Source organism: Amblyraja radiata, chromosome 10 (assembly GCF_010909765.2).
Source record: "Amblyraja radiata isolate CabotCenter1 chromosome 10, sAmbRad1.1.pri, whole genome shotgun sequence".
Lineage (NCBI taxonomy): Eukaryota > Metazoa > Chordata > Chondrichthyes > Rajiformes > Rajidae > Amblyraja > Amblyraja radiata.
In genome coordinates, this window is record NC_045965.1 from 39,993,650 (window position 1) to 40,008,670 (window position 15,021).

General features: G+C 39.5%; 1 protein-coding gene across 3 annotated transcripts in view; it reads right to left on the reverse strand.

Annotated features, from left to right (window-relative positions):
- tut4 (terminal uridylyl transferase 4) overlaps positions 1-15,021 on the reverse strand; it is a 79,764-nt gene that overhangs the window by 18,918 nt on the left and 45,825 nt on the right. For all 3 annotated transcript variants that reach the window (XM_033028619.1, XM_033028621.1, XM_033028618.1), the window contains exons 15-22: positions 12,839-12,989; positions 12,309-12,389; positions 9,551-9,654; positions 7,454-7,511; positions 6,511-6,614; positions 6,229-6,318; positions 4,729-4,842; positions 2,054-2,131 (exon numbers count right to left, since the gene is read on the reverse strand). In XM_033028619.1, coding sequence (XP_032884510.1) covers positions 2,054-2,131; positions 4,729-4,842; positions 6,229-6,318; positions 6,511-6,614; positions 7,454-7,511; positions 9,551-9,654; positions 12,309-12,389; positions 12,839-12,989 — 780 coding nt within the window. The remainder of the gene's footprint in view (positions 1-2,053; positions 2,132-4,728; positions 4,843-6,228; positions 6,319-6,510; positions 6,615-7,453; positions 7,512-9,550; positions 9,655-12,308; positions 12,390-12,838; positions 12,990-15,021) is intronic.

The window sequence follows — 15,021 nt, forward strand, 5'->3', positions numbered from 1 at the left end:
GACAATGATCCCAAACATACTGGTAAAGAAACAAAGGAGTTTTTCAAAGCTTAAAAAATGGTAAATTCTTCAGTGGCCAAGTCAATCACCCGGTCTGAACCCAATTGAGCATGCTGAAGGGAAAACTGAAGGGGACTAGCCCCCAAAACAAGCATAAGCTAAAGATGGCTGCAATGCAGACCTGGCAGAGCATCACCAGAGAAGACACCCAGCAACTGATGATGTCCATGAATCGCAGACTTCAAGCAGACATTGCAGGCAAAGGATATGCAACAAAATAGTAAACATGACTACTTTCATTTACATGACATTGCTGTGTCCCAAACATTATGGTGCCCTGAAATAGGGGGACTATGTATAAAACCAAAATGTATAAAAATGGCCTTTATTAAAAACTGACGATGTGCACTTTAACCAAACTTCATGTGATACATGTATGGGAACAGCGAGATCACTCTGAACTTCATTCATTTGCTGAATGAGAGGTGAAAATCTGTCTTTAGATTCCACTTACCAAAGTGCACAATCTCACAATTTCCCACTGTAGAAGAAACAATTAAAATCTTCATTTACTTAATTTTGATCGAAATTAAACAAGGTAATGAAAGGGTGTGCAGATGTGGCAATTGGCATCTCTCGTGTACCAGGTGCAGAAGAAGATCATGGGAATTTGTCAAAACACGTTTCAGACACATTATCCCTTGTCTGGGAATGCGTAGCGGGACTGTCATATGCTGAGAGAATGGAGCAGCTGGGCTTGTACACTCTGGAGTTTAGAAGGATGAGAGGGATCTCATTGAAACATATAAGATTGTTATGGGTTTGGACACGCTAGAGGCAGGAAACATGTTCCCGATGTTGGGGGAGTCCAGAACCAGGGGCCACAGTTTAAGAATAGGGAGTAAGACATTTAGAACGGTGACGAGGAAACACTTTTTCTCACAGAGAGTTGTGAGTGTGTGGAATTATCTGCCTCAGTGAGTGGTGGAGGCAGGTTCTCTGGATGGTTTCAAGAGAGCTAGATAGGGCTCTTAAAAATTGTGGAGTCAGGTGATATGGGGAGAAGGCAGGAACGGGGTACTGATTGGGGATGATCAGCCATGATCACATTGAATGGCGGTGCTGGCTCAAAGGGCCGAATAGCCTACTCCTGCCCGTATTGTCTATTGAATAAAGTACAACAAATTATAGACAAGGAAGCCTGTTTTTCAGTGGAAAGTTACCGACTGGATCACAATAGTTAACCCTGTAATGTCGGTAACTATTGTGATCAAAAACAGCACAGCAATAGCTGGGTAGACCACTCGCACCCCTTACTGCTAGCAGTGTAGAATCGTTGCAGTAAATGGGGGCTTATGATTGGCTCGGAGAGGGGGCAGTTGCGCAGTCTGCTTGAAAGATGAGATAGAAGATCAAGATGCCCTTGTATTATGTTTGACTTGTATTAACCATCTGTTGTTGAATAAGATTAACATAAACAGAAAGTATATTATGACTAATGAAATAATTAAAAACAGGAAAGCATATAGACAAGGACGAAGTATGTTTTCGTATAATTGTATCTAACAAAAAGAAAAGTTGTTTACTGCACTGTATAATTGTCGGCTAATTCTGCTGCGAAGTCAGAGAACTGGTGAGCAGTTAACTGCCACCATCTCTCCATGATATCATGCAATAAAGTCTCTTGAAGCAAACCGCAAAGTCTCAGTTTTTCCTTTGAATTTCCTCTAATGCAATTTCCTCGACACCCACGTTAAACTCCATTTAAATGGTGAGAAAACATTTTTTATACACAGAAAAATGTTACAAGTACCAAGAATTGATGTTAATGGACTGTTACAAGAGTATTGAAAGCAGAATTCAGGTTAATAAAGGGTGAAAGGAAGAAAGGATAAGGACAAATTTGACAAAATAGCGGGTTTTCCCCAATAAAATCAGGCAAAATGGCTATCCTTCGTGCTTGCAGAATATTATTATTCTAAAATAACATTAATTCCAGTAATACAGCTAAATTACAGTTAACGCATATGAATAGATCAAAATAATAATTTACCAGTTCTTCAATATCATCAAAAAAGAAGGCATTCCATCCATCTACCATTCTCTGTGGCACCTCTTTTCCATCAAAGATCTACAAAAAGTTTAAATTTTTATGATTAATTTAGAAGAAAAAAAAATTATAAGCAACGATGGCAGCTTCATGCTTTGGATGATAAATGTGATAAAATGTCTAACATCATGTCAGCCATGATTGAATGGCAGAGCAGACCCGATGGGCTGAATGACCTAATTCTGGTGGTTTGGTGGTTAATTTATATCATAATACCTACACTAATAAAAAACATATAGCCATGGATGAATTTGTCTGCTGTTTTGTTTATATTTTGTATTGCAGCACAGCTTCTTGCCATTGATGTATTCTAAAATGTGTATTTTTCACAAACAGAAGCTACAATTAGAATGAACATAAAGCACTTACTAAAACTCATTGACAACTAAAATCTGCATTATTTTGGAAATATAAAATGCTCTGGAGAATTGATAGAATAACCATTGAATGTTTACATTCATTAACGTAGTAATATTCTTCATTTTCTAAGAAAGTAATTGAACTGCCTATAACTATACAAATTATTTTCATGAAACAAATGGAGTGCACCAATGCAGGTGGAACATTTTCAATCAAGTTAACCAAAAGATCAGAAAACCTTAGAACTTTATATTGCGAATGGAAATTTAGAAAAAATCCCAAATCCCATGAAAAATCTATAATCTATAAGTCCATAACTCCCAGAAAGTGGCAACATAAGTATTTAAAGCGGTAAAGAAGGCCGATGGTAGGCTTGCCTTGGGGCATTGAGTATAGAAGAGTCAGAAAGTCATGACGTAGCTTTATGGGAATTTGGTAAGGCTGCATTAGGAGTATTGCATGCAGTTCTGGTCACCCCAGTACTGAAAGGATGTTCACCCCTTCTTTTTTTCCGTAAACTCATATTTCACAACGTTGCACAATCTGTAGTTTCCAACAGCCATGGCCTCCTGATTAAACCCAAATTTAATCATTTTACCTTTGGTTTCTGTGCCTTCAGCTGCCATAGTTCGAAGCATGGGAACATAACCATTCATTGACTCTATCTCTCTTTAAATTTCTGTTAAAGTCTCACCAGAATACACTGAGGGAGAATTGACAGAAACAATGGGACCTCACCAATCTTTCCGTAAGCAATGTGGCAAAATCAAGCGCTTTATACTGGGTTTTCACGAAGGCATGGGTCGGCAACCTTGTTCTGCATAGGGGCCAGGACGCATGTCTATGAGCGGATGGCGGGCCACATCTATCACGTGTACACATGGATCCCACCCCCATCCCACCCCGGATGGCAGGCATCAAATCACGTGTTCAAAATCCGCTTGCGGGCCAGGTGATTTCGGTTCCGGGCCCCACATTCGGCCCGGGGTCCGTAGGTTCACAACCCCTGCACTTAAGGGGAAAGTTGCCTTCTCATTAGTGACCAAGAGAACTGAACATTGTGACCGTTAGTCTGGAGACCAAAGAAAATCAAGTGACATTAAAAAACCCTTGAGATAGTTAATGGGCACTGAAGAGTCACAAATCTATTTATACCCAGAATTGCTAAAACTGCCGTGTGAAAATGAATGTTATCACAATTTCCTTTAATAAAGTTTTTTTTTTAAATGTGATCACTGCATTTGTATTTTCCTAAGTCGTAGAGCTGTGTAGCACAGAAATGAGCCCTTAACTCGTCCATGCTGACTGTGATGTTTATCTGTACTAATTCCATGTGCCCACATTAGGCCCATATCATTTTATATCTAAGTACCTGCCCTAATGCCTTTTAAATGCTGCAATTGTACCCGCCTCCACCATTTCTCAAGTAGCTCGTTCCATGTAGTCACCATCATCTTCCATGCAAGAAACATGCCCCTCAGATCTCTATTAGATTTCTCTCCCCTCATCTTAAACCTATATCCTCTTTTTTTAGGCGCACCTGCCTGAGGAAAAAGATTCTAAATTTCTACCCTAAATATGCTTCTCATAATTTATATATCGTCTATAAGGCTTCCTCAAGCTCCTGTATTCCTGTGAGAATAAACCCAGCCTATCTAATCTCTCTTTATACCAAAAGCCCTCCATTCCGGGTAACATTCTGATGAATCTCTTCTGCACTTTTTCTAATGCTACCACATCCTTCCTGTAATATAAATAATATTGTATATGCATTCAACAGATAATAGGAACCATCCCCAGGTCTCGAGGGTGTGAGCTATAGGGAGAGGTTGAGTAGGCTGGGACTCTATTCCTTGGAGAGCAGGAGGATGTGAGGTGATCTTATAGAGGTGTATAAAATCATAAGAGGAATAATTTGGGTAGATGCACAAAGTCTCTTACCCAGAGTTGAGTAATCGAAGACCAGAGGACATAGGTTTAAGGTGAAGGGGAAAAGATTTAATAGGAATCTGAAGGGTAACTTTTTCACACCAAGAGTTGTGGGTTTAGACAGGTGCATGGATAGGACAGTTTTGGAGGGATATGAGCTAAGCGCAGACGGATGGGACATGTTGGCCGGTGTGGGCAAGTTGGGTCTAGGGCCTTTTTCCATGCTGTATTATGGGCCTTTACCTAGGGCCTTTTTCCATGCTATACTAATACAGGTTTTCATTGTGAAAGGCCTCAAACATATTTGCCGTAGGAACATTAAAACTTACTTCTTGAAGAACAGGTATAACTGGTGGTTTTCTTTGCTGTAGAAAGTAGAGCACCATAAGGACGTAGGCATAAGAGGATAGGCTTCCTCTGGAGGCATCACCAATATCACAAAGCTAAAAAAAAAAAAGAGCATTTTTCAGTTAGAATTAGACTGAGAACATGGAGACTGAAATCACTGACTTCACAGAGCAATTCCAGCTTTCTATTTTAGTGGCGGCCATTCTATTGAAATTTGCACAACAGACACTCCTATCATCTAGAATGTTTCCTTGCTCCTATCCACTCATAGGGTTCCCGATTCGTGCTCACCAGGTCTCACCAATATTGAGAATATATTGCTATTTACAGTAATTCATAAAATCACATTCATGTTGTATATAACTTACAACGTAAGACATATTATGTAAAACTGTATGAAGTATTTTTCTGATAGTTAAATTGGTGAAAATATATATTTTTTGACTTTATGTTTTAGTGTTGTTTACCTGAATGTTAAGATGTGATCCTGGGTGTTTGCCACTATGTAAGTGACAAAAACAAAAGGCAAGTGAGTAGCACATTGTACCCAACTGTTTAATACAGTAAGACTTGGATTATTCACTCTGCATTTGAAAATCCCGGTGATTTGTCGTCTGACTCACCGGGTGATTTTTGCAATTTCGACTCAACTGGGTCCCAGTTCTTATGCTCCCTTTCACTAGTCGGGGCATCGGTCCCTTGCTCCTGTCCACTCACTGGGCTCCCAGTTCCCCCAGTCCTTTTCCACTTTGCAGGTTCCAATGCTCTCTGTTTTAGTCTCAGTCCCTTCACTCCCTTTAACTTAACCTGGTTCTGATGGGCAGTCCTCCCATGATACTTGTGTACGAAGGAACTGCAGATGCTGGTTTAAACCAAAGATAGACACAAAATGGTGAAGTAACTCATCGGGACAGGCAGCATCTCTGGAGAGAAGGAATGGGTCGACCCGAAACGTCACCCATTCCTTCTCCAGAGATGCTGCCTGTCCCGCTGAATTACTCCAGCATTTTGTGCTCGCTTGATACTCCATCCTGATGCTCCATCTCGCTTGATACTCACCTGGTTCTTTAACCTTACAAGGTTCACTGAAATATTACTGTGTGACATTTTTCAAAGAAACTGACTGAAAGCATGTTGGAGTAGTTATAAAATAACATTGTTGGCCTACAATGTCTGTTAGCCTGGTAGAAAATCCTATGTGTTAGATTAACAGAGTATTACTGTACTTCCTTTATCCCTTTGATAATCCAAAACATCCATTCAGAACTTTCCTCTGATGAAACAGACAATACGAGTTATTCTCAGTGTGAACTACAAGTACAAGCTTGGGTCCTATGCTCCAGCACAGACTGGAATATCCTCAGATGTTACCAATTACCTTTCTACTGTTTGGTCTACATTGAATACATACATAAAAATCTTAAACGAGCATGTGATAGGGAAATTAGTCTGCAACAAGGACTTCTAAACTGTAAATTTACCTTGGCAAACACCTTCATGGTATATCCCAAATATTTTACTCTGGGATCAATGGCAGCGTATGTCGCCAACATCCGTGTATTATGTTGTGCCTATAGAAAGCAGAGTTATCAATCATGTCGTTCCTAAGAAAAAGCCTCATGTTTGATAAATTCAAGCATACAAAATTTCCTTGTAATAAATTTAATGATCAAAATATTAAACAGAGTAACATTCAATTTGCCATGTTTATATTTGGAATTGATTTGGGTATTTGTGTAGGAAAGATGTCTAGGTTTTCTTACCAGAGTGTTGTATAAGCTGATATCTCCCTCCAACCCACTTTGTCGATGTTCAAATTTTACAATAGGCACTTTGGCTGTTGTTATGGGCAAGATGTTTCTCAAACCTATCAAAACAGATATAGCAGGTAATTTCTGAGCACAATTTGGCAAAATCTCATTACAATTTAACTGGTTAAGATTGATCTAATTGAATTAAACTTTAGGACAGACATGTGCAGCCCCATTGTCACTAGCCATCTGCCCTTGGTCACACTGTTTCTTCCAGCATGGTCCTAGGCAGTCTTCCATTGGGAGTCTGTGTTCCTACACACCAGCTCAGCATTGCTCAGTATAAGCAACCACCTGCACTAGCAGGACAGCTTTGATGGCCAGTGAGATTCTTGCTTTTCAGGCTCACTGACTACCAAAGCTGTCACTGACAGTCAAAGAGTATTTCATATTCATAACCATTCAACTTCACTGTCAGAAATAAGATCTACAGCATAAAAACTAATCTGGAAAAAAAAAATTAAAGACAAACACAGAGAACAAAAACAATTCAATCAACTCAATTAAAAGTGTTACTGACCTTTCTTCTGACAGCTCATTCTCCTATTCATTTAGTGGGGGCTGCTAAATTGTGCCTGGTGCAACCTGGTGCAGGCTCAGCAGGCAGATTTTCCAACCTGAGATCTATGAGGAGTGACTACACCAGTGGACTCCATGAGGAGTTCACCAGAGCAATTCCACAGTCTTGAACAGGCTTGTCTGCCGGATAATCTCAGCCAATCTTGGGAGAAGGTCTGTCCCAATGTTATATAATGATCAATACAAGTTTACTAATAATAAATCAAAAGCTGAAATGCAGCAGACAAATATAAACATGCAAATAAAACATATGAAAAGATTACTCAAGCCATTAAAGTTTATATTGATTATCAGTTCAATGTTTTAATGCTCATACCTGGATGCTTTTTAAGAACTTTTGCCAGACCTTCTATTATTTCTTTACAATTGAGTTTCTGCAAGAAAGCAACTAAGTCTTAGATCAGAGAATCAGTGCATTACATTCCAAAATTATACTGAAGCCCCATGCACGCAGCTTGCTCAATACCAGATTGCGTTCATTCAGCTAATATGGAAGGCCCAGCAAAGTGCAGATGGATTACTCAGGAGAATGGTATCAATCACTATTAGCCAAGTTTCTGTAAAGGCCATGATTCAACCTCATCATTCACAATAAGCACATGTATGGCAAAGAACAAATGAATGGATATTTTGAAGGGAGATGTGGAGAGATGTAGGAGAGTCATAGCTGAGCTGCCAGCAGAGTCCACCAGCTCACTACTGAGAGAGTTGGATGCGACTATCAAGATTAGCCACATGTGGGCATACTGAATGAACGGCAAGTAGGAGACAGAGTTAAATGAGTGATATAGGACAATTTTCATTAGTCTTTATGAAGAAACAGCGAATAATGACTGCTTCAATGAATCCTTCACACGCTATCAAGGGGTTTAGAGGGAGCCTTTACACTTTGCTGAAAGGAGTCACATATATTAAATATGAATACTATATTTTATATGTGAATTCCAGTTTCCATATTTTGGAGGTCAATGCAAGCTGCAACTGAGCCAATGCACGACATAGTAAACATATATTAAATGCTTTAAATTCAAATTTATTGATCGGTTGAAACATGACCAAATGGATAACTGCCCTAGATTCCAAACATTATAAACAGAAGTCGGCAACTTCCCCCATTTGTTCTCTACTCCATTAACATTAGATTTGCCGAATGGAGTCAATTATGTCACTAAGCAAAATGTTTTGCATTAAATGATTGCTACCCGGTTACTTTTATTCATCAGTATAGTGTATTAATTAGGATCAGTGGGAGAAGTCTCTCTTTATCTCTCCAACTTTGAGGAGAAATCTAATGGAGACATTTCTTCATTAAGAATAGTTGTATTAACCTCCACCTATATTCTAGGGGAAATGAAATTCCACTGTGGCATTACTTGTTTTAAAAGTATTTTGCGTGCCTTTTTGTTTAAATAGAATTCACCATTCTTCTACTAAAACTTGGAAGTCCAATGAACTTAGTCTGTTGTGCTGATGATCTAGTATTCTAGTGGTCCAGAAAAATATAAAGTGCAAATGAAAACACCTGTATCATCACATGAGAACGGTTCAAAATCAAATTACAAATAAAAAGATGGCATCAAAGAAAGCACATTTAATTTGATCTGGAGCAAATCATGACCATATGGACAAATTCAAGTCTATTATTTTAGTTTAATTTAGAGTTTAAGGATACAGCATGGAAACAGGCCCTTAAAGTCTACACTGACCATAAATCACCTGTTCACATTTGTTCTATGATATCCCACTTTCACATTCACTCCCTATACACTCGGGACAATTTACAGAGGCCAATTAATACTTGCACGTCTTAGGAATGTGGGTGGAATCCGGAGCACCCCGAGGAAATCCACGCTGTCACATGGGAACATACAAACTTCACATAGGCAACAGCCAAGGTCAAGATTGAAACCAGGTCTCTGGCACTGTGAGGCAGCAGCACTTCCAGCTGCACAAATTTTAATGAGTGAAAGGTTAGGAAAACAAGGACAAAGATCGATAACATGTATTAGGAGTGATATATGTCTCTGATAGGCGGTCGAATGTATTATGTGAACCATTCTGGAGAAAATAAAACAAACATAGATTTAAGTGTGGTTGTAACTATTTTAATATTTCTGCCAATGCTTTTCATATTTCCACTATCTGGTTATTTATGACGGGAGAAAAAAAATATGCTTTCCAAGATGTTACATTTCTAGAAAATGCTCAAAAGTATGTTATATAATGATATGATTGAAATTTTACCTGCAAGCCTGAAATGGCAATTAGGGAAATTTGTGAATGGTTCTCAAGTGATGTATCACTAGCACATTGTGTTTCCCCACAAAATCATCTTTTCTTATAAGGAGCCAGTCACCACCCATTCACCTCCCTCCATTTCACAATTGTCTTTTCCATCCTGAATAGATCTCACCTCTGCAGTCTCATGGCCTTCCAAAGTCATGCATATGTCCAAGTCACTATCACGAAATCCAAATCCATTCTTGGAGGAACCAAACAAACACAATCTGGCCTTGTCTGCATTCAAGCAAGTTAATGGATAAACATTAGTGATCTATTGCAAAGGAATAGAATGACGAAGAGGAAGGAGGAAAGAGATCCGCTGAATTGATCAATAAAGGAAGATGGGCAAGAAGGATAGAACAAACAAATTAGAGAAGGAATTGGAGGTGGGAACAGAAATTGGAGAGACAAAGAAGGAAGAGGCAATGGTGATAGGGAAGGGAGAAAATCAAGACAATATATAATAGTTAGGAACAGTAAACGTATGAAAAGGAGTTTACTTTCCCCTTTCTTTCCCCACATTTCTCATTCATCCAGACGTCCAATCCCACCTCTTTGTTGCCAGACTCAAACTCACATTACACTTCTCAGATTCACGCGGAGGTTACAGTGCTCAATATAGTGAAATGATTGGTTGAACACTCTGTTTATAATGGTTGGATCCCCTCTATTCATTGCCCACACACTCTCCAGATTTATCCTTCATAGAAACATAGAAAATAGGTGCAGGAGGAGGCCATTCGGCCATTCGAGCCAGCACCGCCATTCATTGTGATCATGGCTGCTCATCCCCAATCAATAACCCGTGCCTGCCTTCTCCCTATATCCCTTGATACCACTAGCCCCTAGAGCTCTATCTAACTCTCTTAAATCCATCCAGTGATTTGGCCTCCACTGCCCTCTGTGGCAGGGAATTCCACAAATTCACAACTCTCTGGGTGAAAAAGTTTTTTCTTACCTCAGTCTTAAATGGCCTCCCCTTTATTCTAAGACTGTGACCCCTGGTTCTGGACTCACCCAACATTGGGAACATTTTTCCTGCATCTAGCTTGTCCAGTCCTTTTATAATTTTATATGTTTCCATAAGATCCCCCTCATCTTTCTAAACTCCAGTGAATACAAGCCTAGTCTTTTCAATCTTTCCTCATATGATAGTCCCGCCATCCCTGGGATCAATCTCGTGAACCTACGCTGCACTGCCTCATTCACAAGGATGTCCTTCCTCAAATTAGGAGACCAAAACTGTACACAATACTCCTGATGTGGTATTACCAGAGCCCTATACATTCCATTAGCTTTCTTCACTGCCTGCTGTACCTGCACGGCAACTTTCAGTGACCGGTGTACAAGGACACCCAGGTCTCGCTGCACCTCCCCCTTACCTAACCTAACCCCATTGAGATAATAATCTGCCCCCTTGTTTTTGCCGTCAAAGTGGATAACCCGTTCACTCCTACTCTTTGCTTCCTGTCTGCCAACCAATTTTCTATCCATGTCAACACCCTACCCCCAATACCATGTGCTCTAATTTTAGTCACCAGTCATCCGTGCGGGACCTTATCAAAGGCTTTCTGAAAGTCTAGATACACTACAGCCACTGACTCCCCTTCATCCATTTTACTTGTCACATCCTCAAAAAATTCCAGAAGATTAGTCAAGCATGATTTCCCTTTCATAAATCTATGTTGACTTGGACTAATCCTTTTACTGCTATCCAAATGCCTCATTATTACCTCTTTAATAATTGACTCCAGCATCTCTCCCACCACCGAAGTCAGGCTAACTGGTCTGTAATTCCACATTTTCTCTCTCGCTCCTTTCTTGAAAAGTGGGATAACATTAGCTATCCTCCAATCCACAGGAACTGATCCTGAATCTATTGAACATTGGAAAATGATCACCAATGCGTCCACTATTTCTAGCGCCACCTCCCTGATGAACCTTGGGATGCAGACCATCCGGCCCAGGGGATTTATCATCCTTCAGTTCCATTAGCCTACCCAATACTATTTCTTGCCTAATGAAAATGTCTTTCAGTTCCTCTACCCCCTTAGATCCTCTGTCCTCCAGTACATCTGGGAGATTGTTTGTGTCTTCCTTAGTGAAGACAGATCCGAAGTACCTGTTCAACTCTTCTGCCATTTCCTTGTTACCCATAATAATTCCGCCCATGTCTGCCTTCAAGGGACCCACATTTGACTTTGCTACTCTTTTTCCCTTAGCATATCTAAAGAAGCTTTTACTGTCCTTTATATTCCTATCCAGCTTCCCCTCGTACTTCAGCTTTTCAGCCCGTTTTGTTTCCTTCTGTTGTCCTATGAAAGTTTCCCAATTCTCTGGTTTTCGTCTACTCTTTGCTGTGTTATACATCTTTTCTTTTAGTTTTATTCTATCCCTAACTTCTCTTGTCAGCCAGGGTTGCCTCCTACTCCCCTTAGAATCTTTCTTCCTTTTTCGAATGAAATGATCCTGCGTCTTCCGGATTATGCCCAGAAATTCCTGCCATTGCTGTTCCACCGTTATTCCTGCTAGGATCCCTTTCCAGTCTACCTTGGCCTGCTCCTCTCTCATGCCTTCATAGTCCCCTTTGTTCAACTGCATCGCTGACACTTCCGATTTAACCTTCTCCTTCTCAAATTGCATGGTTCATGGTTAATGTCACACCATCCTCTGCAATCTCGGTGCATTCAGTCACTGCCGGTGATTTGGTTTCACAAACCAATCCTCCTACGTCACCACAGATACATTTTAGCCTTCTAACCAGTTGAGTGTGGATTGAAAGAATGGGCACAAACATATCATTTCATTTGGACAAAGAGTTGGTCGAATTTTTATAACACAAAGGTCCGAAGATGGAAAAGGCAATGAACCCCTGATCTAGAACTTACCATCAAATTCTTTACGAATAAATCTTTCCAAACTTGCCAAGGTTTGTTCCCTATTTTGCTCCTCCAGAGGTGAAAGTTCATCTGAAATCAGAATTTAATAATACACTAGATTTTATTTGAATAAATAAGTTCAACTAAGTCTACATAATGAGTTGTATTTGCTTAAAAACCTTAAGATAATTTATGTTTCATCGTTTATTTACTATCCAGTATAAAAATTCATAGACCTGTAATCTAAGTACTGAATTCCAGAACTTCTTTTGAAACCAACCATAATATTGGTTTTAATTCCTTTAGTGAAGATTCTTGTGCTGATTATGGGTTTGTTTTATTCACATAAAATTAACACGATTTACAAATTTTATAACAACATTGGAATCATTTACGTCTGGCAATAACGAGATCAAAAAAGTAATACAACATCATTGATTCAATATTTGTTAATTTTAAATAAAGATTGTATACACTTTGTGCATGTGCATGTGCAAAGCATTACTTAATCTAATATTTACATATATGACTGAACCTACCATAACATTTTGTGCAGACTAGATCAAGAATTTGTTTAAATGTATTTATCATAGGTGGCAAAGGCATCAAATCAATCTTCTTGAAGTCCTCTGGGCAATCGTTCTTTGAATGTCCATCTCGTTTGCAGATGCTGCACACAATCGTGGGAGGCTAAAAATAACAGAAAATATTATTATCGTACACAACTTCAATTAAGTAAATGGTTTCATTATTCCCTATCACCAAGTCACTGTCCCACTATATGCTAAACTGCACTCCGTATGACTGTTACAATCCATCGACATAATACTGTGGTGCACTACCTCTAGTCTCCAGATCCTCAGGACTAGAAGATCTGGAGATGAAGTATTTGGCTTTCATATCACAGGCCCCTTTGCAAACACCATGAATATTCAAACTCAGCTATTGATTGCTTTATTAAACCAATACTAAATAAAATGAAATGCCAATGGATTAAAAACAGGCAACTTTTTGAACATTTGCTTTGCTTTCCTCTTCTTCCAGTGCCATTGGGAATGTTTTTATTACCTTTTCCTTGTTTTTTTAGTTATGGCTTTTGTTAATTCATGTCAATAGTTCAATAGTGAGGGGGGTTTTGATGGGCAGATGGTTGGCCAAAGGACAGAGATGAAAAGACAAAAAGTATGATAGAAAAGGCATGAAATGTGAAGCTAGGGGAAGGAGTATCGGTGAAATGGAACAAAAGTGAAAGGAAGAAATGGGTGGGTGTCACAAGTACACAAGTTATAGGAGTAGAATTAGGCCATTCAGCCACTCGAGTCTATTCAATTATCCATTCAATTATGGCTGATCTCTGACTCCTAATCTCATTTTCCTGCCTTCCCCCATAACCGGTTCTAATTAAGAATCCATGTGGGGCACAGGGAAGAGCGAGGGGAAAAAGTGGGAGGAGAGGTGAAAGGGAGTTGTGTTTGTTGGCAAACTGGAGGAACAGCACCTCACATTCCGCTTGACACCCAACGACACGGACATTGCATTCTCTATTTGAGAGAGAGAGAGTGAGAGAGAGAGACACACACACACACACACACTTTCCTCCCTCTTTTTCCTGTGTCCCACTTGGATGCTTACCCATTTCTATCTATTCTCTTCAATCAATGTTCTTTCCTCAAGCTTCAAATTTCATGCCTCTTTTATCTTTATCCTACACTTTTTGTCATGTCATCTGAAGAAGTGCCCGACCTGAAGTATAGCCTGTCCACGTTCTCCAGCAATTTGTGTCTTTTTTTAATAGATATTTAAATGTTCAGTCTCTATCTGTATACTTTTGTTTTATTCAGAATAATTAAGCAACAAAGCTGAGGGAAAGGGAAGAGAATGTGATGGATGGGTAAGCAATATTGGGCCCCATATCTGAAGAGGGTTGTGCACATTGGAGGGTTGTGCTGGCATTAATCCAAGGGATGATTGGGTTAACGTATGATGAGCGTCTGACGGCTCTGGGCCTGTACTCGCTGGAGTTTAGAAGGATGAAGAGGGGAACTCATAGAAGCTAGTGAAATGGCTGGATAGAGTGAATGTGGAGAGGATGTTTCCATTAGAGGAAAGTCTAGAACCAGAGGGCACAGCCTCAGAATAATAGGACGTACCTTTAGAAAGGAGATGAGGAGGAATTTAATTAGTCAGAGGGTGATGAATCAGTGGAATTCATTGCCACATGCAGCCGTGGAGATCAAATAATTTGTTATTTTTAAAGCAGAGATAGACAGGTTCTTGATCAGTAAGGGTGTCAAAGGTTATGGGGAGAAGACAAGTGAATGGGGTTGTGATGAATAGTTCAGCCATGATTGAATGGCAGAGTAGACTCGATGGGCCGAATGATTTAATTCTGCTCCTATGATTTATGAACATGAATTTGCCTTCATGGCCAGTGGTTCTCTTTGTAACTGCTGGTTTTCAATCATTTAGACAGCACTGCATCTGTTGCTACACTATGCTGGGGAAATTGCTTCTCCAGTCCCATACTAGGCTTGACCAGGTGTGGATTTGGTGACTCCACTTATTTCAATACGGATTCTAAGTTGTAGCAAATGATTTTTTTAAATTTAGTTTTCAGTTATTCCCTAATATTTCAAATTTCTTTTCAATTACATTTATTTTTCATTTTTCAAAATTTGAAAATGTAATTACATCAATCTTACAGGTTTCAACTGGTTCTGAA